General features: G+C 54.6%; 5 protein-coding genes across 5 annotated transcripts; 1 reads left to right on the top strand and 4 right to left on the bottom strand.

Annotated features, from left to right (window-relative positions):
• Window positions 1-1,631: 1,631 nt before the first annotated feature.
• LTHEOB_3723 (uncharacterized protein) lies at window positions 1,632-2,054 on the top strand (the record flags this gene model as incomplete). Its single annotated transcript, XM_035512678.1, has 1 exon — window positions 1,632-2,054. One exon carries the CDS (start codon window positions 1,632-1,634, stop codon window positions 2,052-2,054), a length of 423 nt encoding a protein of 140 aa, XP_035362811.1.
• A 343-nt stretch (window positions 2,055-2,397) lies between these two features.
• Window positions 2,398-4,411, bottom strand: LTHEOB_3722 (Glutamyl-tRNA synthetase; the record flags this gene model as incomplete). Its single annotated transcript, XM_035512677.1, has 3 exons — window positions 2,398-2,934; window positions 2,986-3,964; window positions 4,017-4,411. The coding sequence occupies 3 exons, from the start codon at window positions 4,409-4,411 to the stop codon at window positions 2,398-2,400; spliced, it is 1,911 nt and encodes a 636-aa protein (XP_035362810.1).
• A 1,069-nt stretch (window positions 4,412-5,480) lies between these two features.
• Window positions 5,481-17,156, bottom strand: LTHEOB_3721 (Histone acetylase complex subunit; the record flags this gene model as incomplete). The annotated part of the gene is made up of 3 exons (XM_035512676.1): window positions 5,481-16,811; window positions 16,865-17,022; window positions 17,102-17,156. 3 exons carry the CDS (start codon window positions 17,154-17,156, stop codon window positions 5,481-5,483), a joined length of 11,544 nt encoding a protein of 3,847 aa, XP_035362809.1.
• Window positions 17,157-17,896: 740 nt separating this feature from the next.
• Window positions 17,897-21,331, bottom strand: LTHEOB_3720 (SPX domain-containing protein; the record flags this gene model as incomplete). The annotated part of the gene is made up of 7 exons (XM_035512675.1): window positions 17,897-18,943; window positions 18,992-19,081; window positions 19,136-19,315; window positions 19,371-20,824; window positions 20,918-21,152; window positions 21,213-21,267; window positions 21,318-21,331. The coding sequence occupies 7 exons, from the start codon at window positions 21,329-21,331 to the stop codon at window positions 17,897-17,899; spliced, it is 3,075 nt and encodes a 1,024-aa protein (XP_035362808.1).
• Window positions 21,332-22,212: 881 nt separating this feature from the next.
• On the bottom strand, window positions 22,213-22,746 carry LTHEOB_3719 (uncharacterized protein; the record flags this gene model as incomplete). Its single annotated transcript, XM_035512673.1, has 3 exons — window positions 22,213-22,442; window positions 22,495-22,629; window positions 22,731-22,746. 3 exons carry the CDS (start codon window positions 22,744-22,746, stop codon window positions 22,213-22,215), a joined length of 381 nt encoding a protein of 126 aa, XP_035362807.1.
• Window positions 22,747-23,653: the final 907 nt, after the last annotated feature.

The following is a 23,653-nucleotide window of genomic DNA, read 5'->3' as shown; positions in this document are numbered from 1 at the left end:
ATGCCCCACTGTTGTCCCAGAAGTAAGCTGAAGATTCCAATGTTTCTCCACGTCGTGCTGCTGTTGGTCACAAGGCCAGTGCTGTCTCGGCTGTTGGATGCCATTGCACCATCGCAATGAACCACACCCTTCTGCAGGCGTTGTGGTGACGTGCAGAGATTTGAATCACTTCAAAGATTCCTCAGTCCACATTATAACACCGCACAGAGATGTATCTCTTCATCTTTGCTCGCGATGCTCTGCCTGTCTGAGGTGGGCACGTGGTGGCCTCCTGAACGCTTGCAGAGTCAGAGGCTTTTGCCAAATGCGGAACCATATTCCTCACAATCGAATTGGACTACATTACAGGAGGCAGTTTCCTACAAGGGATGCGAAGGATAGCGTCTTCCATGGACAATATATCGGTATTGGGGTCTGCATTACATTTTTTAAAGAGTAGGGCGTCGGAGCTGCTCTGCATTTGATTGTTCTTGAAATTTCCACTGCCAGAAGATTCAGAGCTGGTGAAACAACATCTTTGACTCTTCGACATAGCAAGTAATGGGGTAGTCTACCTCCCTCCTTTTACCCTTCTTTTTCTTCGGAAACCATGGGATAGTGCCGAGGTTTTTACAATGGTATACCTATAGATAACTGTGACTGCACAAAGCCAATTTTCTTTATGATAAATTTCCTTCTTCACTACGTTTTTGGGTTGCTTAAGTTGATGGTTTGTAAGACTGGTGCCGAGGACGAGAGTCGGAATATAGGTGTATGATAGGTCTTAGCTTATAATATGAGTTCCCGCACGCTGCGTGTTCAGCACTGGCATACACTATGGATTGTTCTATAAATCAGAAAGAGCTCTACTACAATGGCTTGACTAACAACACGACGGCATAGAATTAAAGCGATGCATGGAGCAATTTTCTCGAGACGATTCTACCAAGCCATCAAATCGAAAACTGTGGTACCGAAAGGCTGTCATTGCCGCCCCGGCTCTGGGGTGCGTAAGCGGCTGAATCTTGACGCAGCGCCGTTACCAGGAGCCCTGTCAACCACGACCCCACCCAATTGCACACCACGCCCAAAGCCCAGCTCACCACCAACGCTGATGGCCACACGTACGCCCAATAATGCCTCACGCTCACCGCCAGACCCGTCCGACATGCTGCAAGTAATATGCTGCTTGCCAGCCTCATGCTGGGGTGGGGTGGCGCGCGTGACTCCAAGCGAACGATCACCGCGCCGCATGATCACAAAGTCGTGAGCCAATCAGGCAACCGCTATCCCACTTCGGTGCGTGATGAACCACCAGCAACCACGGACAACCCTCCGCCTGCGCCGGGTCAGAAGAAAAATTAAAGTTGGACTTTGGACCCCGCATATCGTACGTGCACCATAAGAATGCTTGTCCGCCCACTTTCGACTTGCTTTTCCGAGTAACGGTGCACACGACTATTTTCAGCCTCAAGTCGCACCGCATTGATAAAGAGACACACACCCCCGCTTCTGTTCTTTGGACAATCCAACTCAAACACTTACCTCATCGACATCGGTTCCCTCCCACCACCATTCGGGCTGACGGAAGCCATCTCCAACCACCAACCACCAACCACCAACAACAACCCACACCACTACCACAACACAAAATGCCAATCCTCCCCTTCTCCTTCTCCCTGCGGCCACGCCGCCAACAACGAACCTCCTCCATCTCGTCGCTAGACACCTCACCGCCACCATCCCGTCAATCCACCTTCTCCTCCACCAGCGATTCCACCACCTCTTCCACCTTCTCCACCTTTTCTTCCTCCTGCGACGCAGAGAAATGCGACCGCACCTGCGGACGCGACTACCACTACCGTGACCCCGTGGCAGGAGAGGAGTGGGAGATGGGCACCATCACCGCCCGCAAAGCCCGCGTCCTACTGCCATCTTCCCTGCGCGAACAACAAGCTCACCAGCGGAGAAGAAGAGGTTCGACCGTGGAGAAGCGGAGGGAAGGAGGGGAGGTGGGCGAGGAGAAGGAGAAGCAAAAGGAAGCCGCCAAGGTGTGGAGGGAATGGTGGATTTGAGGATGCCGAAGAAGAAGTGAAAGAGAAATTGAGTGAACAGACATGTGGGTGGATGGGATTCATGACATGGAACCCGTGGGAATTTATCGTCAGTCTGGAACTGATGAATAAACGGATACCCCTACCCCGGACGGCTCTCGTTCGGGTCTCCTTCGTTTTTTTGTTTTGGTCGGAACAAGCAGGATAAAGCGTTATGTGGTTATGATTTTATGATGTCATCACGAGTAGATCGAGAAAGGAAGAAGTACGCGTAAAACCCATAAATTTCAACTGTTTTTCCATCTTCAAAGGTCTGTCAAACCCAGGTTGCTTCCTTTTCCTACCGAAAACCACGGTTATCCATCTATTTCGTCTTACCGGTCGGGATCTGGAAGAACACAGCAGGCTGGCCGTGCTGGAAGGCACGGTCCACCCTGAAGTAGCCCTTACGGTCGAACTGGATGATATCATCGACCTTGAGCTTGGCCACGTTGGCATCCGCCAGAGCCTCGGTGCGGAACTCGGTCTTGGGGGTGATGAAGTCCTCGAACTTGTCATCCTCGCCCAGCTTGTCCTTGGTGATGAGGTAATCGAAGTCAACCAGCTCGACGGGCACCAGATCCTGCGCCGTGCTGAGCCACGTGATCTTCTTCGCAGTCTTCTTGACATCGCCTTGAAGGTGCAGCTCCATCTCGATGCCCGTGATGGGAGTCTTGTCCTTGAACATGTTGACCGGGTTCAGCGAGTGCGACACTTTGCGCACGATGGCGTTGCCCCAGTTCATCAGCGTGATCTCCTCGTCTTGCGCGAACGACTGCGCGTCCTCCTGGTCGATGATGATCTCGCTGCTGTAGAAGACCTTCTTCACACCGACGTCCTTGTTCTTGGCGTGGAGGGGTTTCTGCTAAATGTTAGCCCTGACCCTGTATGCTGAATATGCCTAAACTCTTACCTCCTCGCTGTAGGGACCGGCATGGGCGAAGCCAACAATGGTGACAGGCACCTTGTTAGAGGTCTCGACAGCAGTGTAGCGGCCGGCGATGGGGTCGATGTACTTCTTGTTGGTGGCCCAGAAAGTAGTCCAGTCCAGGTTGACAATGTTCTTGCTGGGACCCTGCTTGAGGATGAACTCCTGCAGGGCAGGAATGGTCATACCACGCCTGCGGATACCGCGGACAGTGGGCATACGCGGGTCGTCCCAACCCCACACAACGCCGCTGTCGACGAACTTGGTCAGCTTACGCTTGGAGAGCAGCGTCCTGACAAAGTTCATGCGGGCAAAGTCCCAGTTGTAGACGTTGCGCAGCCTAAGGGCCTTGATCATCCACTGGTACTGAGCATCGCGATCCTTGTACTCGGTGGTACGGAGAGCGTGGGTGACACCCTCAATAGCATCGACGATGGGGCAGCAGAAGTCGTAGGTGGGGTAGATCTTCCAGGTAGCGCCGGTGCGGTGGTGCTCCTGGGGGCTGCAGCGGTAGATAACGGGGTCGCGCATGGCCTTGTTGGGGTCATCGACCGAAATCTTTGCGCGGATGCACCACCTGGTGCCCTCCTCGGTGCCCTTCTTCATCTCCTCGAAGCGTGCCAAGTTATCCTCGACGGAGCTGTCCCTCCTCTTGCTGGGCAGACCATCCATACGCTCCTTGCGCATTTGCTCCTGCTCGGTATCATCGGCGTAGGCGTTGCCCTCCTTGAGCATCTGCACGCAGTACTCGTAAAGCTCCTGGAAGTAGTCGCTGGTGTGGCTGGTCTTGTCAGGCTTGATGCCCATCAGAGCAAGATCCTCAATGATCGAGTCCTGGAACTCCTGCTTCTCCTTGAGGGGGTTGGTGTCGTCGAAACGGAGGAGGAGGGTGCCCTTGTACTTCTTGTGGGCGAAGTAGTCGTTCAGCAGCGCGGCCTTAGCGTGGCCGATGTGAAGGTATCCACTGGACGCGGCTTGTTAGCAGACGCAGAAGGAGAAGGGTATGATGCGCGTACGAGGGCTCCGGAGGGAAGCGGGTAATAACACCGTGCTCGACATCCTGCAGACCGATGTCGTAGCTGCCGGCCTCGTCCTCCTTCTTGTCGGCGGCAGCAGGCTTCTTCGCCGGGCGGTAGGCGAGGGTCGTCTGCTCAGGGTAGGCCTCCTCGATGTACCTGAACCAGCGGGACAGGTTCACCATGAGGCTCTGCTTGACGTAGGCATGGGCGACACGGTTGTCGCGAATCGTCTTCCAGACGGTGGTGTCGGCGTCGGTCAGGCCGTAGCCAACAATGTGCGAGCGGAGGGTGAGGTGGGCATCGAGCTCAGCGAGGTGGGGCTCAATGGCCTTGAGGTTGAGCGGAGAGAGCTTCTCCGCCCTCTGCTGCCACTCTTTGATCTGGGCCTCCATTTTCGTTGCGGGTAGTCGGCGGCGGGTGTTGTTTGGCGGGTGACGACGATGGCGGCGGGGCAGAATTTCGTCTTATAGTGCGAGTCATGCAGGAACAGTCATTGCCCTCCCGCCCTTGCCGCCCGCCACTTCGCCTGAGCCAGGGAAAGCCCGCAGAGATAAGGCCTGGGTGCTGAAAGTTTTGCGAGCTTCTGCTTGCAGGTTGCCTGACATTCAGCAGAGAATGGGCTCGAAGCGGAAGATATCTCGAGATGAAGCGTAGCTGCTGTTCGAGTCAGGCGGCAACGACTTCAGCCTGACGTCGTCTCCCCACCTGACGCGTCCCGCAGATACAGTCCTCTCGCAGCCGATGGCTAGTGTGGATTTGTTTTTTGGTCATGTCATGGGTAGTTGAAGCTATCGTCCGGACGAGAATGTGGAATTAAAAATTCTACATACACGTCCGGACGATAGCTTTAACTGCCCACATACGTTATTTTTCTGAAGCAAAGCTGGGGGCATAGTTACGCTATGTTCTAGAGCCCTGCTATCCTTCGCGCTAGCCATCGGCTGCAGCACTCCTCTGTAGCATAGTACTCGTGCTTTGCCCCTGCAAAATCTCTGATTTATGTGGCTGAAAATTGTAGCAACAAATGCGCACTCTCACATGATGTCTGCTGCCTGAGTCGAGTAATACACTCTAAGAAAGCTTAGTCGATTCCATCGAGTGGACATGAACAGCTCAAGAATCCAATCGTCAGAAATGCAAAAACGTAAGCCATCGTTGCTCTCGAAAAGCAGCTTCAATTATGCAATGCCTCCCGTTATAGACGCCTCGCTAACTACTCATTTGGAGAAATGCTCAAACCAAGCAACCCTGGTCGCAAGGATATAAGAAATGAAATTCAACAACAAAAAGAAAAAAAGGAGACTTCTCCCATGATACCCCACCCATGCATCCATCCTGTCCTTCACGTTCAACCAACCATACGCCCACGCCAGGCCTTAGCACTATCTGATGCCCATCCCGCTAAACCCCCCAAAACGCCATCTACTCCTCTCCCATAAGCCGAACCGATCCTCCATACCCTTACAAATACGGCATCCAAAGTGGGTCCGTCATGCATAATTTCCCTGGATTGACCGCGACCGCAACCAAATCCACAACCGTCTGGTTGGCCGGCAGATTGTTGCTGTTGGGCACCTCGGCCAGGCTCTTGGCTCTCTTGACAATCTGGCCCGAGTTGTGCTCGACGCTCTCGCGCAGCTGTCCGTCCTGTACGTGCTGTCGGTGCTGCTGCGTGTGCCAATGCACCATCTCGTCCCTCACGAAGATGCTCAGCTGCATCTCCAGCTCTCCCTCGGGCTCCACCAAGCATCGCGCGATCGCCATCAGCGCCGGTGCGAAAATACCCTCCGTCGCCAGCGGCCCCATCATCGTCTGCAGGTTCGGCGTCAGGCGGAACGGCACCGGCTCCGGGTTGTGGAACAACGGCTTGCCGCCCGCCATCGACGGTACCAGCTCAGAGCCCCAGATGTTACCCGTCCTACGCGAGATGTTCATCTTATGCGGGTAGCGCGTGTTCATGTGCATGATGTACGTGATGAACGTCAGCGCCGCCAGCTGGTACGAGAACTGCCGGCGGAACAGCCACAGGTCGGAAAACGACGGGTAGATGGCATTGAAGTAGTCGAGAACAGCTGTCGGTGGCACGTACTTCTCCTGAATCGCTGCGAAGACTTCGAGTCGGATCGCTGTGCTCTGCTCGATGTTGCGCTGGCGGACAAGATCCGCGTTGGGATGACCTTGCGGTGGTTGCGCCGACAGCAATTGCGGCCCGAGGCTGCGGAGTTTCTCAATGGCGAAGAGTATCGGATCGTCCTTGTTGATGCTGTTGCGGCGGCAGTAGTCCTCATAGATGCCCTGCAGACTGATGTACGACGAGTCATCCTGCACCATTCTCACACCAGGCGAGAGAGGCACCATCAATGGAAGCGTGAACTGCAGATTGCGTCGCCTGCTCTCCTTGCGTTTGGCCAGCGTGGTGTTGAAGATGCGGAACAGTTGCAGGATGCGTTCCTCACGCCTGCAGTTCCTGGCAGCCGGGTGCTGAATGGCGAATGGGTGCGTGCTTCCATCATGACCACGAATCTTGAGACGACGATGGCAGAAGCCCACGGTCCTGACCAAGTCAATGTCAGGCAAGAACCGCTCAATGCGAACAAAGTCCTGGTTCTTGTCGCGGTGCAGCAGGTACTGCCCAGGCACCTCAATCTCATCGAACTTCTGGTACTTGAAATCGCTCAGATGAGTTGTGTACGACTCGAGGTGGTGTGTCAGCCTGCGACGATCCAGTCTCTCCTCAAAGCGGTTCCTCCACTTCCGCAGCTTCTGGATGTACTCGAACATCGTAGGCTTCTTCTGGACGAAGTCGGCCTCGAAAGACCGGCGGATGTGAGGTGGTAGGACAGACTCAGCAAAACGTGTGATGTTGGCCTCGGTCGAGCTGGGCAGCTTGGTTTCCTGGTACAGAGCTGGCTGACGGCCAATGTAGCTGAGGCCATCGTTCAGCAGGGCGACGATAAGTCGGTACGCATCCTCGTCGGGAGGACACTTGAAGTGCTTCGCGATTCCGTCGCTCATGGTTTCCATCGACAGCGCAAGGAGAGGGAAAGCGGTCTTGAGCGCAGCCATGACCTCCTCCACGTAGTCCCACGGCTTCCTCGGCTGCGGCGGCTGCTCTGTGCTCGGCGTGGTCTGTCCGTTTTCTGTCTTCTGCCCGTTCGCAGCTTGTGCGTTGTTTTGGCCAGAATTCTGGGTGTTATCGGTGTTGTTGTTCCCACCAGCAGTACCCGGCTTCTGCTCGTTGCCACCAGACGTGCCTGGTCGCGATGGAGACCCTTGTTTGTTGTCCGAACTCTGACCCTGGTTCTGGGTTTGACTCTGGCCCTGCGCACCACTGGCTGCCTGCTGCGCCGCCTTCTTCTTGTCCATTATCGCCTTCTCCCTTGCTTCTTTCGCCTCTTGCTGCTTGCGAATCTGGTGGAAGTCTTCTCTACTGGTGCGTAGCTGGAAGAACAGCGCTTGCGGGTACGTCTTTGCCAGCTTGCCCAGCACCTGCCTGCAAATCGGCGCCTCCGGCCGCGACAAGCCGACAAACAGTTGCGGAATGTACGTGATCCAGTACCAGGAAGGCGTGTCACCTTTGAATCCTTCGAACGTCTTCGCCAACAAGCGCTCCGAGTTGTCCAAGCTGAGCAGCCACAAGATGCGGCCGAGTAGCTCGCGCGACTTGTGGTTTTTGTATTGGCTTGCGGCCTCGAGGTAACAGCTGATAGCGGATGCGGCCTTGTCCAAGTTTTGCGGGCTCTGCTTGAACAAGTTGTCGTTGTAGCGGCCCCACTCCTTCCACGCCTTGGGCAACTTGATGTCGAAGTACAGTGCGCTGCCGAAGGCATCGTTGGCCTCGTTCGTCTGGCCAAGCTTGGCGAGGAACATGCCCTTGAGCGTGTAGAACTCCGCCTTTTGCTGCGCGCCGAAGTAGTTGAGGTTGGTATTGTTGATGACATCCAGACCGCTGTTGAGCTCCTGCTTGTTCTGGTAATGGCACTTTGCCTGCTCACGAAGCTTGAGGAAGGCCTCCTGAATCTCGATGTTTGGTAGCGTATAGATCCGGCTGAGCTGATTGATGCAGACATCAGGAAGGCTGTGCTTGCGAGCCACGTGCGCGAACCTGTTGATGATCCAGGCCGTCTCGTGATAGCCGCGGTAAGCGTATGAATTGCCGCTGGCATTACCCTGCTGCTGTGGCAAGAGCTGCAGATACTTGCCATTGATGAGATGGAAGATGTGCTGACGCCAAGTGACAAGGTCTTGCCAGGCATTGATGTCATCCCAGAAATTGGGCAGACGATCGCGCCACGTGCTAAGCAACAGCTTGAGTTCCTGAGACTTGTGGTCCAAGTTCTGCTGGTTGGTGGCAGCCAAGCTGGAGCAGATGACGCTGGCATCGTGTAGCTCAACCAACTGTTGGAAGTTCTGGAGCAGTGGGATGTGGGCATTCGTGATTCTCTTGGGAAGCTGGTGCCACTTCCGGATAGATAACTGGATAGCATCATCAACGACCTTGTTGAAGTCCTGGTTAGTCTCCTGGCCACCATGAAGTTTGAGGAGGGATAAGAACGCCTGGAAGAAGATACGCCGAGGCGTAGGTGCGTCCGAAACCGCTTTGATGCTAGACTCGAGCTGCTCGCGCTGCTCGTTGTTTTGCCATGCATCAAAAATCCGCCACATGGACTCGAGGTAGAGGTCAGAGAAGTTCTCATGCTTAGCAAAGTCGCTCAGGATCTCCCATTGCTGCAGCTTCTGTGCGCAGACGACCCAGTGGTCTTCCCAAAGCATGTACTCGCCCTGCGAGAAAGGGAGAGCGCCGGTACGGGCCTTGATCTGAGCCGTCTCGTAGAGCTTCTGAGCGTTGTCCCACATGCCGTTCTGCTCATAGGACAGTGCCGCATTAGTCTCGACATACTGGCAGCGTCTTCTCCAAGTGCCGTAGAAAAGGTCATGTTCTTCGAGCTGCGAGTAGACTCCCAGTAGGGCATCCAAATTACTCTCCCGGACCTGCGCAGTGTCGATAATGGGGTCAATGGCGTAGTCCTCCAAGTAGCATAGCGCCGTGTACCATGCATTGTAAGTCTGCGCGAGGTATTTCATGACATGCGGCGGGAACTTGACTCTTGGCCTTGCCTTGACCACACCTTCGAGGACGGTCTGCACACAGTTCGGTCGCTCATCGATGGATTGCATGTGGTAGTCTTTCGTAAGAAGAGCGACGAGGCCCTTCTCGAGATCGACCTGGTCATCCTTGGCAAGCGCGGACCAGCAGAGAGGAAAGAAGTGAACCCAGATATCATGCGTAAGGTTTGAGTCGACGTGTTGAAGGTGGGTAAGTGGATCGAAGAGGTCGCGAACCTTGACTTCGCCGAACGAGTTGACAAACTGGCGATGCGTTGAGATGTAGGACTCCAGCTGATCGTCAACCATGACATCGCTAACACGCGGATCCTTCGAGTAAGTCCCAAAGAGAGTCGAAGCCGACATGACTTTGAAGTCATCGGCATGCAGCTGCACGGTGTTGTTTGTTTCGACCGAGCCGAACATGAGGTGAATGACTTGATTAAGCCAGAAAGAGCGACCGAGGATGTCCCAGTTCTGACCTGCAATGACATAATTCAAACGCGCACTAGCCGTTCTGCTAAGACTGCGGTCGAAGATGGTCATGAAGCGGTTGCGCATATCCACGTCCTCCGCCCTCGTTCCGATGAGGAATGCATGCTCCATGCGCACTGTGAGCTCGGATCTGGTGATCTTGGGGTCCTCATAGATGCGGATTACCAGGTTTAGGAATTTGGTCAAGAGCGTCTTATCCGTGCGTGACTCGAACGCCTGCATCTTTGACAGTACAGCCGTCTTCTCTTTCAGTGTCGGCACAGGCTCGCTGCTGTCGAAAATCCAACCCTCGGTGAGATCAACAATCTTCTGGCAGATTGCCACGCTCGGCGAGCGCTCCACGAGGGATGCCAGGAAAGTCAAGAAAGGACGCCTCTGGTCTCCAAGCTGGCTCATGCGGGCCGCCAAGAAGTCGATGGCCTTGAGGATGAGGCCTATCTGAATCTCATGCTCATACGAGCCCATCGGTGCACCATTCTGACCACCCTCGGAACGCATCCCGTGCATCATGCTCTGGCTTTGGCTGGGTGCCGTCAAGTGCTCCCTGCTCATGGTGTTCAAGACCTTCACCACTGAGACAATGTGCTGCTGATCAATGTCATCCGGCCTATGCTGGCACAGAGTCCAGAGTAGACTGATAGCGGCAATGTTGTTGTTGTTTCCTAGTGTTTCCGTGGCCACCTGGTTGCAGAAAGCCACGAATTCTGTAGATGGCGTCTCTTCCGTAGTAGCACCATCCTCATCGGTGCTAGGCTCGGGCAAGACCTCGAGGATGCGCTTCATGAGTGGCTTAAGCTTGACCTTACTGTCCTCCTCACTTGGTGCGTGGAGGCAGTCTTGGATTTCAGCACTCTCGTTACGAATAGGCTTCTCGAGCACTTTCTGAAGCTGTGGCAGGTGGGCCAGGATCCAATCGCTTGACTTGACGTTGACGAAAACCTTGAGCACCTGAAGTGCATTGATGAGCCTTGTGGTCGCTACTTCTGGCTTCTCCTCCTGCTTCGGTTCCGTCATGATGACGTTCTCGACTCTTGCAAGAATGCTGTCAATGTCCAAATCATGCCAATAGAAGGAAGAAAGCAGATCTTGGAGTAGCTTCACAGCCAACTCGCACGCCTCTGTCGACTGCGAAGGCGGCGCATTGTGTGCCGCTGTGCTCTCGCGAATCTTCGTAGAAGGGAGGGGGTATCGTTCAGGAATCAACATGATGAACGTAGCCAGGTACTTGATCAGAGCCTGGCGTAGGGCCGGAGGTGCAACGAAGTGCCTTGATGATGGATCAGGAACAACCATTGAACCATCATGGCGTCTCTTTGGTGATCTGCCCCCAATGCTGAGCTGTTCCAGGGTCAGACCTGACTCCTTCGCGCTTCTTTCCTCCCAGCGACGCAGGAGATTGATGAGGTTCAGAGCAATCTTCTTGTGGTCATTGCCCAAGCTGGGAGGCTGTGCTATCTTCGGGAGCGAGGGAATGATGATTGTTGACAGCGGCTCTCTTGCCTCGTAGAAAAGGTCGGGATAGCGCACAAGGAAGTTGAAGATGCTGATCAGTTGTTGCAAGTTGGAGCTCTCCTCGGTAAGAATTTTCTTCGGAATCCTCGCCCACATCGGCGGTTGCTTGTTGTCTGCAGTTCCAACGCGCTTCTTCAAAACGGGCGCAAGGACTTCGAGAGCTTGCATAACCAGTGGACGCCCTTCATTTTGATGGGCTTTGAGTAGCTGAGAGTAGATCTGGATGGCAATCTTTGGCGGTGTTTCGTAATGAGCGATGAAGTACGCGATGAGAACGTAGGCGGCGTGTTTGTTAATTATATCCTCAAGACGAATGTAGTTCCACCCGAACTTGATGATGTCCTTCCGAGTGTCCTGGATAAGGCCATGGTGGTACTTGACAAGGAGTGTAGTCATCTGCAACAACTCCATTCTTGAGTGGTCCACCCCGAGCTGGCCCGTCTCGTCCACTTGCTCGACCGAGTAGGCGCGCCAGAGGCGATTGTGGATCGTTTCCGTCATGCCCCGGTCCATCAGCTGAGTGCCCTTCGCCGCGCCAAACAGACTGTCCCAATTCCGCATCACATCCATGGCAAAAATCGGGTTGACGATGTTGTGGAAGACGAATGTCTTCGTTTTTTGCGAGGTGTTGCGACCGGTATAGAGGTCAATGCAGCGAATGATAAGGCTCCGCCAGTAGTCGACCGACTCGTTCGAAATCATTGTCTTGTAGATGAAGTGGAACAACGATGGCGAGGCCTTGAGCTCCTCGGCCGTAACCGCGTCGACGATCTCAACAAAGAAGTCAAGATTGTCAGGCTCATGGGTGAGGTAGTTCGTGAAAACGCCTATGAGCCTTTCACCGGCTTGATCGACTGCGAGGCGCAAGCTCGCTTCAATCGTGTTCTGCCTTAGGCGAGTCTCCAATGTTTTGCCGGCCTCGATGAGCGCCTTGCGCAAGTCTGCGTGGTCGACAAGCCAGTTGCTAGTTTCGGGATACTTGCACACCGATTCGACCACATGTATCGCGTTGATGGAAGCAGGCCACTTCTTTTGCTCATCGTCAATTACGAAAGAGTTAATGAAGCCCCGAGTATCTTCGACGAGAACCTCTCGCAGAGGACCGCTCGCAGGGTCTGCAATGAGCTGAGCGAAGAAGCGACCACTGGCATGGTCTCTGATGCGAGGCGCAAAGTCGCTCCAGGCCTCCTTCGGATAGTGATTCAAGTACTTAATTAGCGGCTTGCGGAAAGGGCTATAGTGAGTCCTGCGCAATGCGCCCTCAAGCTCCATAACCTTCTGAACAAGCTGGCCAAGGAAGCTGACGGCGGCGGATGGGAGCAAATGGAAGACGTTGAGAATCGCAGTGACCGTCTTCATTGCCTTGTGCTGCTCGATCAAACCAAAAGAGACGGTCTGCAGCACGCGTTGATCTGCGATGACTTTCATGTGATCCAAGAGGCGAGAGCCAATCTCGACCTTGAAGTAATTGGTGAGCAGTTTGAGCAGTCTGGCAAGGCCGTCGAGACCTTCAACGGTGAGTTTCTTTGGATCCTGAAGGTTGACCAGGATTGGTCGGAGACCACTTTGCAAAACGTCCTTCGGCAACTTGTTGGTGGTATGCAGCACTCCTTGCAGGCCTGCATTTGCTGCATCGACCACCTGTGGAGACTTGGAGTAGAGGGCCTTGAAGAAGACAGCGATGACGCGGAGGAAGGTTTGGTTTGGCGGGGTCGAAGTAAATTCCGGGAATGTCTGCGCCGTAGAAAGCAATCGGATACAGGCGACACGGAGGTTGACGATGGCCTCTGCATTCCTCTGCTCGTACGGCTTCGCCGTGAGTCCTTCGTCTTCCGCATCAGCAAGCGCAAGAGCTTCCGTGAGAAGGCGCGTCAAGAGCTCGTTAAATGTCAGAACGCCATGACCCAGCTTCAAGCAGAACGTGACGGCATCGATGTAACCGATCTGAATGCTGAAGGGCAACGCGCGGAGTGGCTTGTTGAAAATAGGATCCAAGAGCCGCTTGCTGACGGGAAGAACAAGCTCATGGACTTCGGCGTGAGTCGACTCTGCGATGATCTTCAAATTGTCCTGGGCCGCTTTCCGCACGTGCTTATTGGAGTGTGAGAGCATGGTCACTAGGAAGCCACACAAGCTGAGAAGCTTGTTATCCGAGTTGGGAGGCGACTTGAGATCGTCCTTGGACCACAGTCCACTGCACCGGCGTAGCAACTTCTCAAGCGTGGTTTGAGCATTGACTCGCGTTGAGCTTGTCAGATCCAAAGGCATATCTTGCATAACGTACACCAAGGCCCGAGAGAAGTGATTGAGTCGACCACCCTCGTTGATCCACCCATCGCTGAGACCGAGCTTGGTCGTGAGGATGTCGATGCCCAGGGTGCCGCCGTGCTTGACAAACCATTCCTCTTGGTGGCAGTTATGGCAGAAAATGTCAGCCAAATGCTTGAAAAGGGTAAGCTTCTCTGCTTTGCTTGGGTCGCCGAAAATGGTAACAGCGGCCTGGTGTAGCGTTATCAGAGCTTCCTCGGCTGCCTCCTTGACTTCAACATGGTCAGATGCTAGGGAATCTGCGATGGCCTCCAGAATTACCCGACTCTCGATCACGACCGGGCCTTCACCAGCATTGACGTCGAAGGGCTTCTTGCGGTGCTTGATAGTCGCTAGAGCGGTTCCAACTTCCAGGAGAGCGAAGTGCCGACATACATGTGCCATGAAAGTCGAAGCCTCCTCTTTGAGCTCGGGGATCGAGCTGCAGAACATCACTGCCTTGAGTAGCCTCCGCATAGTATCTTGCTGTGCATCCTTCTTCGCGTTCGACTTGTCTCTCTCAGAAGCCTCCAGAATGTCGACGCCACGATCATGAATGCCATTACTCAGGTCATCAGCCTGCAGGCGGACGAGTTGCGCGAAATCTTCAGGCAGGGTGTCCGCACCCAAAAGCAGCTTGATCTGCGAAGTGATAAACCTGAACGACTGTTGTTTGTGGAAGCCGTCTGACTTCTTCGCAGCCGGGGTTTTCGGGGTCTCCCATAGCTTCCCAATAGCACTTTCAACACCAACGGACGTCGGAAAGGCGCGGTCCTTCATGGAACCAATGAGACGGATGTCAATGCTGGGCTCGTCATCGGCGTAGGACTTGTACTCGAGCGGCGGAGGTCCAATGATGAATTTCCTGTTCCGTCCACCAAGCTTACCCAGAATCCGCATAGTGGTGTGTGCATGGAAGTGGCTGTACGGGGTTGGTTTCAAGTGCTCCCAGAGACCTTGCATGAGTTCATCGATGACTGGAGACATTATCGGGTCCAAGTAGTCCGCAGTAAGATTGTCAACACAAAGCTCCAACGTTCGGAGGCCTTGGCCAACCAAATCCGAACCCGCTCTCAGAGCAACCACCAGGGGTCGCATAAGATAGCTCAGGTGTGGGAGAAGGTTACTCAGACGAGCAGGAACGGTTAAGGACAGCTCCACGAACAGGTCCCGCTCGGAAGGCTTCCGTGCAGCGATGAGCAGATTGTTCAGCACCTCCAAGAGCATCTCCAGAAGAGGGAGTATCTCTTTGTAGAGATGCTCGAACCGACCACCGCCGATACTCCTGAAGAGCGACCGGAGGAGAAGGAAGTAATTCATCGGTTCTTCTGCCGTGGTGGACAATTCTATCGACTTTGTGACAATTTTTGTGACGTGCGGTAGTAGGACCTGCTCATTCTGTTGCGAGAAGAGGGTGACGGCCATGAAGGAGAGCTTAAAGAGGCGGAGTAAGATCGACGACATCTTGACATCGGCAGTGCCAACTTCGTCAATTTTGCCCATCAGGAACTGGAGGAGCATGCCAGCGAAACTCGGAGAAGTTGCCTCGCTGGCAAGAAGGAACTGGGGGACATGTAGTAGAGCATTATGTTCGAACATCATCTCGTAAAGGTGGGGTATCTCTGATTCAAAGACTTCGTGGAACGTGGCCGGGTCGATGTGATGGAAAACGGTAGCAAAAGCTTCCAGAAGCTCCTTCTCCTCTTTGCCGCTGGACATCATGTGCTGGTTGGCAAGCAGTTCGCCGGGGGAAAGACTCTCCTTCTCGCCAGGTGTTTTTTCCACGCCGTAGTAACGGAAAACTTGGGCGCCTTCGCGGAAGAGCTTGATGAGGACCTCAACCTCCTCCGCGTTGTAGCCAAAGGACACTTCGTGCCAATTTGCCGGTGTCGGTACGCTCGGGTCGATCTCTTCCTTTATCTTGGGCGGGTTGCAGACTCTGAGTTGATAGAAAAGGTTCTTCAAACCATGCAGCAGGTTCTTGAAGAGGAATTTGTTGTCTGCGATTGGATCTGAAGCTCGCTCCCGAGGATTCGACGTCTTTATCGGAGTCGCGTTGAAAATGTCAATTTCGTCCCAATCCGGTGGGCTGTCCTTTTCCGCCAAATAGTCTTCCGGGGTGGCCTCTATCCCTGGGCTAGAAAACTGGTTGGATATCTTTACTGCATTGTCGAACTGGCGGTTCATGGCGGCAAACTTGTCACCGATGGCGTTGAGAATCATTACCAAGTAGTAACGGGCCTCCTGCTTGGGCTCCAGTTTGGCAATGCACTCAGCCATGTTCAACAACAGCTTCGCGCTCATGGTCTGGAAACTGGTACCAGGGAAGCTATCGTGCAGGTTCTTGGTGTAAACCTCGATCGTTCTCCTGATCTGCTCCTGTGATAATGATTCTCTCAAATGGTGAATTAGATCTGCAAGCATGCTGTACGCCAACGGCCGCATAGTCTCGTACACCGTCAGACCATCTCCGATCAAGGTCCTCTCGTCAAGCAGCTCATCAATCTTTTTAAGGAAGATTTTGCGGAAGTTGAAGTTGATGATGTGGCGGATGGCAACAAGAAGCTCTTTCCTCGCGCCGGACTTCTCTCTGGGACAGTCCTGTAATAAGCGAACCACGATGTCCGGGAGTGTGGGAAGAAAATCCGTAAGCTGCTGTGCATATACACGCAGGAGATATGCCAAAAAGCTCATCGTCTTGACCTGGGCAGTGATGAACTCTCCGAACGCAGCCCGATTCTTGATCTCCTTGCTCACGCCTGTGAATATGTCTCCTCTCGCCTTCGCCTCAGCATGTGCCCTTTCTTGCGGCGGCGCCTGAAGGAGCAAGACATTCTTGATCAGTGGTACGAAACGCTTCACATTCTTGTGGACGCAATTTCTGTACGCCTGAAAAAGCGACACCACAATGATCGGGCATTCCGCCAACACCTTGAACGACTGCATACCCTTCAGTAGATGTCTTGTCTGCTGCTGTTCTCCTCCCAGGTCCGGACCACTCGACGAACCACCGGATCCAGGCGAGCCCGGACGCGGGGATTGCGAGTATTGCGAATTACTAGGCGTGGATGGTATAGCTTGCGAAGAAGGGTTTCCGGAGGGGCTATCGAACGTGTCTTTGACGGCGGCGTCCATGTTCTCGAACATCTCGGCGATGAGGTCCAAGAATGGCTGTACCCGGTCCTGAAGCGCCTTGGTCTGGTGCCTCTCAAAGTCCATGATCGTCTTCATGCACAACGCCGCATTGTCCTCGTTCTCGATCTTCGCCAATACCATGAGTCGATCGACGATTTGTGCGGCGTAGGGTTCTAGCGCTTCGGTCGGGCTCATCGGTAATCTATGCAATATCTCTAGTATGCAGTTGCGCAGGCGCTAGCAGCCTTGTTTAGCAAATGGTCAAGCGTGAGGCTGGCAAACGGACTTACCTGCTCTGGCGATGTGCTCACAAAGACGGGCGACCCTTCTAGCAGTTTGAGGAAGACCGGGATAAACTTCTCCAAGAAAACGCCATACGTCGAGCCCGAGCAGTAAAGCTCGATGCTGTCCCGGATTTCCGTCGCCACGCCGGTCTTGACCTTCAAGTCTGGACGGCGGAGCGTGTTAGCACGTAAATTACCGTGTCCATTGAAGTTTGTCGCAAGTGGATATTGGCAGAGCCTTACCTGACGCCGGGTCCGCCAGCTTGTTCAGATAGACCTCCATGTTTCTGTCCGCCATGGTGACAGCTGTCGCAGCGTCTCAGCCGCCAGGCCGCGTTTCACGATATCCCCTCCTGGATCCCTCACAGGTGCTCGGCGCGCAGAGATCCAGATGGTTTGTTATGCCTCTTGGTTATGACAGCGCATGGGTGGAAGCGATCGGGATCTGCGAGGATGGAAGGCTGCGCAGGCGCGGAGCTGCAGAACGCGGCGGAATTAGGTGACGGCTTGTCGCGTAGTAAAATTTGTGGTATCGTTAAAGCATTAACCGCAATGAGCGACAAGTGAGTGGAAGCGGCGAAAACGGGGAATCGCGCAGAGTGTGGGGGGCGCAGCGGGGGAGGAGGCTGCGGTGGTGGCAGAGCTGCGGACGTGAAGACGAGCAACCGCGAACTTCGCGGCCGGGGCGTCGCGCGAGGCAAGTACGCTGATCCTTTGCCTGTTTGGGAAACCCTAGAGCTATTCCTAAAATAGGAGTGGTCTTCGACCCGCCCTCCCACTAGGTACCGTTTGACCCAAGGAAAACCGGGCGCCACAGGACAGAATCGCGTTTTCCATACTCTTGAATTCAGAATGGAAAGGCTCACCGCGAATAACCATGCTTGATCCCATTCGAAACAAAAAAATTTACTATTTACCCACGGTTCTCGGATAACACTATCCCTCATTGCTCATGAACCTGGACCCAAAACCTCAACAAGGAGACCGGAATGCGAAAAGAAACAGTATGGGTATATTGTGTTACCGTGAATCAAAGTCTTAAGAGCCCAAGGCAGTCTGCTGTGGGCTTTCCATGCTAACTCTCGAAATTAGTCCCTCAGCTCTGGCTATGTCCTCCACATCCTCCTCATTCATTTCCTCCCGCCTCTTCGCGTCCTCATCGCTGCCCTCGTCATCGTCCTCGTCATCTTCATCGTTACCGCCACTTGGCCCTGCCTCGGGCTTCTTGCGACGCTCGAAATCCTGCGCGTGCGCCGCATGAAGCAGAGTACCCACACGAGTGAGAGCACGGGTCGCCGGCGCCGGTGTTGACCCAGATCTGCGACGGATGGAGGCCCCACGGGTCCGCTGCCTTTCCAAATCGGCCCCCGTAGTTGTACCGGACTCTCCGTGAGCATGTGCTTTGGGGGTCTTCGGTCTTTGAAGAGGCGACTCGTCACCTTGCTCCACCAAACTCACTCTTGTTGAAGCCGGAACACTGTATGGTAGAGGCACATCTCGCGAGGCCCGATACCTGACAACATTCGTGCAGTGTTCGTTCTCAACACGGAACAGGGTCCACATTCCACGGCGGAATATTTCCGACAAGGCCACCATGAATGAGAGAATCGCCGAGTGCTGGACATCGTCGCCGTATATGGCATAAAAGATCCAATTAAACCTGAGGATGGGATCCAAAATGATGGCGGCGTAGTACCAATATACGTTCTTGTACCCCAGGTTGTCGCGCAGGAACCGGTTTTTCGCGTACGGATTCAGCAGACTCCAATCCATAACCAGATCCCAGGTGGTGCAATAAACCGCGTTGACTGTCGCGCAGAAGATGAAGAATGACCGCAGATGCCAAGTCTTGTGTATCCGATAAAGACTAAGGCTCATGTAGTACAGGATCGTCCACGTGTACTTGCCGCAGTTGACCAAATGCGGGAAAAAGTTGCGGGTATCATAGTAACGTCGCAGACACTGGAGGGCACGCCAAATACCGGGCAACGTTGAAAAGAAGCCCAGGAGCCGAGAGTGTGACGAGTTGCACGAGGTTGCGTCTTCCCAACCGTTGGCATATAGACAAAAAAATAGTTCGATGTTCTGATAACCAGATCAGCATGCGTCGGGCCAGAGGCGGCTTGGACTTACACCCATAGCATATGTTTGAGAACAGAACATATCGCCTAAGAAGAAATCTCGAAACTCGACTGGGTAAAGACCTGCAAAAAACAGGCGCCACTGTTACTGTTAGATGTGGATGGCCAAAAAAGTTCATAGCTTTGTCCAACTTACATTGGAATATGCGAACCACCGTCTGCTACGGTGGTACAATACAGGAGCAGGAAGGAAAATGACGAATACTGTTAGACCAATCAAGACGACGGGCCAGTAAATGTACATGGATTCGCCGCCATAGCGGCTGAAATTAAGCCACATAATAAGGCCTTGGAGGAAAACGCAGAGACAAGGTATCTGAGCGGCGGTCGTCAACTAATGCTAAGCATCTCGACAGCTAGGGATCGCTTACCTCGCATAACTGTCGCCAATCAAGCTGTGTCCGGGTATCGAACTCGAAAACGAAACCATAATTGATCTTCTGATCTGTCCAAACCTTGCAGTCAAGACAGAAAAAGAGGAAAAGTAGAAGCATCAGAAAGTAGCCGCCGTATATCTGCATCAGGAATGTTGTTGTCGTGTGGATTGACGAGTCGTCATCGAATATGTATTTAGACGCGTAAGAGATAGCTTCACAGCCAAAGACCATCCCCGTAGCCAGCAACAGCCCATTGCGGAATGAAGAGCCATTGAAGTCGCCAGCTTTTGCCGATTTGACGCGCAGCTTGCCCACCGCAATCTTGTGGTTGCCGCGATAGAAGTACCTGGCGTAGAGATCCTCCACGGCGTGAAGGTGACCGTCAATGACGTCGCTATTCACGAACCAGGCCTTGTTGACCTTTTCGCTCATGTAGCGCATAGTTGGCCGCGCCATGACGGTCTTGTCGTATTTCTTGTTGATCTTGCGAAACGCTGTCCGGTTCAGAAGAGCGTACGCTTTCAGAAGCTCCAAACCACGGTAGTACTCTTGCAAAGCAGTCTTGAGTTTACGTTTCGCCGTCCGGTAGGGCACGCCAGCTGGCTCAGGGCGGCGGGTATAGTCACGGCGGTCCTGTGGAATTGGGCCGCAGGGAGTTCCGAGATCTTGCATAGCTCTAGCGTTCTTGCTCATAGGCTTTGGCTTACCTTTGACCACCTCCGGGAGCTTCTTGGCTGCCTCAATTGCATCGTCTAACGGCTTCAACCACGCTTGCGATGACGCACCGCTCCCATTGGCTTTGTCGTCTGATCCGTTGGAGTCGAAGAAGCCGTTTGACGGGGTTTTCCGCGGAACGGCCTTTGATTTTTGAAGTTTTGAGATGATCTCATCCAAACGGCGATCTCGCATGATATGCAGCTGCTCTCGTAGCACTTCGAGTCTGTTAGTGGCTTCGTCCTCCTTTTCCTTGTAGAAGGCCTCGATTTTTTCCAGCTCCTGGTCTAAGAAGCCGAAAAACTCTGCTTGGCGAACATCGAGCTCGCGGTACGCTTCGAGAGGCACGTCCGACTCTTTGCCCGGGGTCGGCTGCGGTACTCCACCATCTGGGCCCAGAGATAGCAGTCTTCTAAGGCCGGGGCGTGGACCACCGGGCGTCTCCGTCGCGGCCACTCCTGGCATTGAGTTGACGCGCTTCGGGGTGAATATACTGGCATACTTGGCGGGCAAGGTTGGCTTGCCAGGTGATCGCGTTTTGCCAATTTCAAAGGCGCTGGGACCGGGCGCAAGACCTGATTTAGGTGGCGAAGGCGGTTCGGTTGCCTGCCATCGCGAAGACACGGTGGCGCGCTCCGGATCGACAGCCGGGTCGGGAAGATTAAGCGTCGGTAAGTGGTTGCTACCCGACCTTTTTGGCGGCGATCCTAGTATGCTCCCGTAGCGGGTCAAGGCTGGCGCATCATCAGCGTCAGGTGTCTTTTTGATAAGCGATTCACGCGGTGTCCCTCGAGTGCGTATCTCTTGGGGTGAGGACCGGTGAGCACCTTCGGGTTCTCCGCCCGTGCCTGTCTCGATGTTCCGTGGGGCATCATGTGGTAGATTCGGAGCGGCAGAGTCAACGGTAGAGGTTCGTCCTAGGCGGTTCAAGAACGAGTAGGATGGGACAACGTTATGCGGAGAGGGAGTGAAGGTGGAGATCCGACGGAGGCCCGGGGTTCGGGGGCTCTGATGGCAGTTGCGAAAGGCGCGAGCTATAGCCTTAACCTTCTTCTTTCCGAGCTACAGCGCACACGAAGATCAGCAGCGCCCGCGTATCAAGTCCAGTGGCAGGGAGGCTACCTTGTAGTTCAAATACTTGGCTCTCCACTCGGGGACGAGCTCCTGCTCAAGCTCCCTAACACAAGGTCAGCAGGGCGTCGCAGCGTTACGCGTCGCAGAACGTACTTGGCAAACTTCATGCCCGGCGAGCGTCAGGAGCAAAGAAGAGCGCGAGTAGAAGGGTAGAGAGCATGCGACAAGACATAAGGATCCGCAGATCGAAGAATTGAAGAGGGGGAGGAGCTGTCGGGTTGATTGCGCTAGTCGCAGTCGCGAGAACACCCCCGGGGCGCGCGCAGGGGGCGGAACGAAACGAAGATCGATTTTCTTTTTTTGCGCTGCGCGACTCTCACGCGCTCACTTGAGAAACAACACAAACACTGCTGTGCAACCACTGCGCGCGCAATGCAGACACCAATGCTGACAGTGGACGCCCAGCAATGCCGACGACGTCGCGGAACCCATCTGCACTTTCATTATTACGCAGTATCGACGTACAGAGACCCTCATTCCTCTGACTAGGGCGCCACACTACTTGAGCGATCTTCAGGCTCCACGTTCTCCGCAACACGCCTTGGCCTTAACGTCATGCACTTCGGGCAGCCCCGTTCCGTCCCATCTCTAACGCTGACATGGCTGCAAGTCGCATCCCTTGGGTTATACGGGGCATTCCCACTGGTCGCCTGAAATTGCGCTGTGTCAGCCGCAGGATCAGCTCTCATTGGTAGCGGCTCACACCTTGCCCTCTTCGTCCTCTACCTCTCATTTCCGGTACGCTAATACATCCAATTGGGTAGATGCCCAAATATCCAATTGGGTAGATGCAAGAGCGTTGACATGCGGTTAGCACGCTCGTCGGGCGTCAATCCAGGCTCAGGATAATCACCGAACACCCGCATGCGGGGTAGACACAGCTTACTTTCCATGGCTTTATTATTTGGTGCGACTCCTCCATCAATCTAGTGATAGGTTGCCAGCTAGGTACATTGTCCATATTCGTCACATCGTTCCAATTCCCGGCTTAGTAGCCAAACTGCCTGTTGAGCCTCTCAGGGCGATCGTAGCTGGGGTCGTACTGGTCCCTGTCGCCGTAGTGTTCTTCGTACATCTGTTCGGCGTGCTTCTTGGCGGCGTGCTTGGCACGCTCACGGTCGACGAAGTCCTCGCCCTTGGTCTCAGCGAGCTTGTCGACCTCAGCGGCAGCGAAGCCAGCAAGGAGCTCCTTGGCGAAGGCGTGCTCGACGGGCTTACCTAGTGAAGGTCAGTGGCGCCGTCTGATAGAAGGTGATGCAACGTGACTTACCCTCCTTGCGCTGGTGGTCCTCGAAAGCCTTGAAGCCGGCGAAGGCGGCACCACCAGCAATCACCTCGTGGCTGAAGCTAGACTCGTGCTTCTGGCCGCCCTCGTAGACCTGCTGGTAGGCATCGTGAGATTCACCTAGACGAGGTCAGCATCGATGACGGCATTGAGAGCCCAGGAGCTGATCCAGGGGCCTAGGGGGCAATCAAGGCAAGATAGATGCGGCAAGATGGACGTACCCCAACCGAAAGGCATTTTGGCTTATGAATGTGTGTGGTTTGAAGAAAAGGATAGAGGTTTATTGATGATCTGGGATGAGAACTGGCGTGGAGATTGAAGTGATGGTTGATGAGGGGGACAGAAGGGCTGCCGGGCGGGATTAAATACCCCTCCTTCACCCCTCTTTCCACTAAACTTGCCCGCGTCAGTTAACAAGCGGCAGGGACGGCTCCGTCATAGGCTTCGAGCTCTACGTAACCTAGCGCGGGGCTGAGTGTGGCCGTGAACGAATGAAGTGGCTAGGGAGGGCCCACCGGTCTGCGGCGGACGAGTGAGGAGCTCGCACGACGGTACCATGATCAAGGTGCCTGGAGATCTAATGGGTCGTTGGCGGGGTGCGCTGCCGCACTAGCGGGAGTTAGAGCAAGAATACGGGCGCCGTCTCCCGGCCAGACGCCAGGGTCCCGATTCAGCTCGAGGGAAAATCTGGACCCTTTCGAGGCCACCCTCGCTATCTGCTGCCATGGCCTGCAGCCACGCTGGCCGCCCACCCCGACGGCCGGGATGTGTGCGCCGCTCACTGGTGCAGACGGCTCGAATGACAGGCCACGACGGCACAGCAGCAGCGTGCCGACGATCCGGGAGCACGGGGCAGTCTCAAGCTTCACCAAGCCGGCATCTAAGCCTACATGATCATCCTTGGCGGCCTTGGCGAGGCTTGTTGCTGTGCGCGCGCCACCTCGCGCCGGCCGGTGAAGCAGTTCCTCGGGCTGAAACGGCTCTTACGGCATCGTCGACGTCGATTACGCACCACGCAACCAGCGCCCGTCGTCATCGGCTCCGCGCCCAAGCTCCCGGCCTTGCCGAAAACACCCCCACTCGCGGGCTCGAGGCAGCTGAACAGAGAGCTCCAGCCACCGCCATCTTCCGTCCAACGAGTCAA

This window comes from Lasiodiplodia theobromae (genome assembly GCF_012971845.1).
Source record: "Lasiodiplodia theobromae strain AM2As chromosome Unknown scaffold_9, whole genome shotgun sequence".
NCBI lineage: Eukaryota > Fungi > Ascomycota > Dothideomycetes > Botryosphaeriales > Botryosphaeriaceae > Lasiodiplodia > Lasiodiplodia theobromae.
The sequence above is the reverse complement of the archived record's forward strand: the minus strand, read 5'-3'. Positions and strand labels throughout refer to the sequence as shown.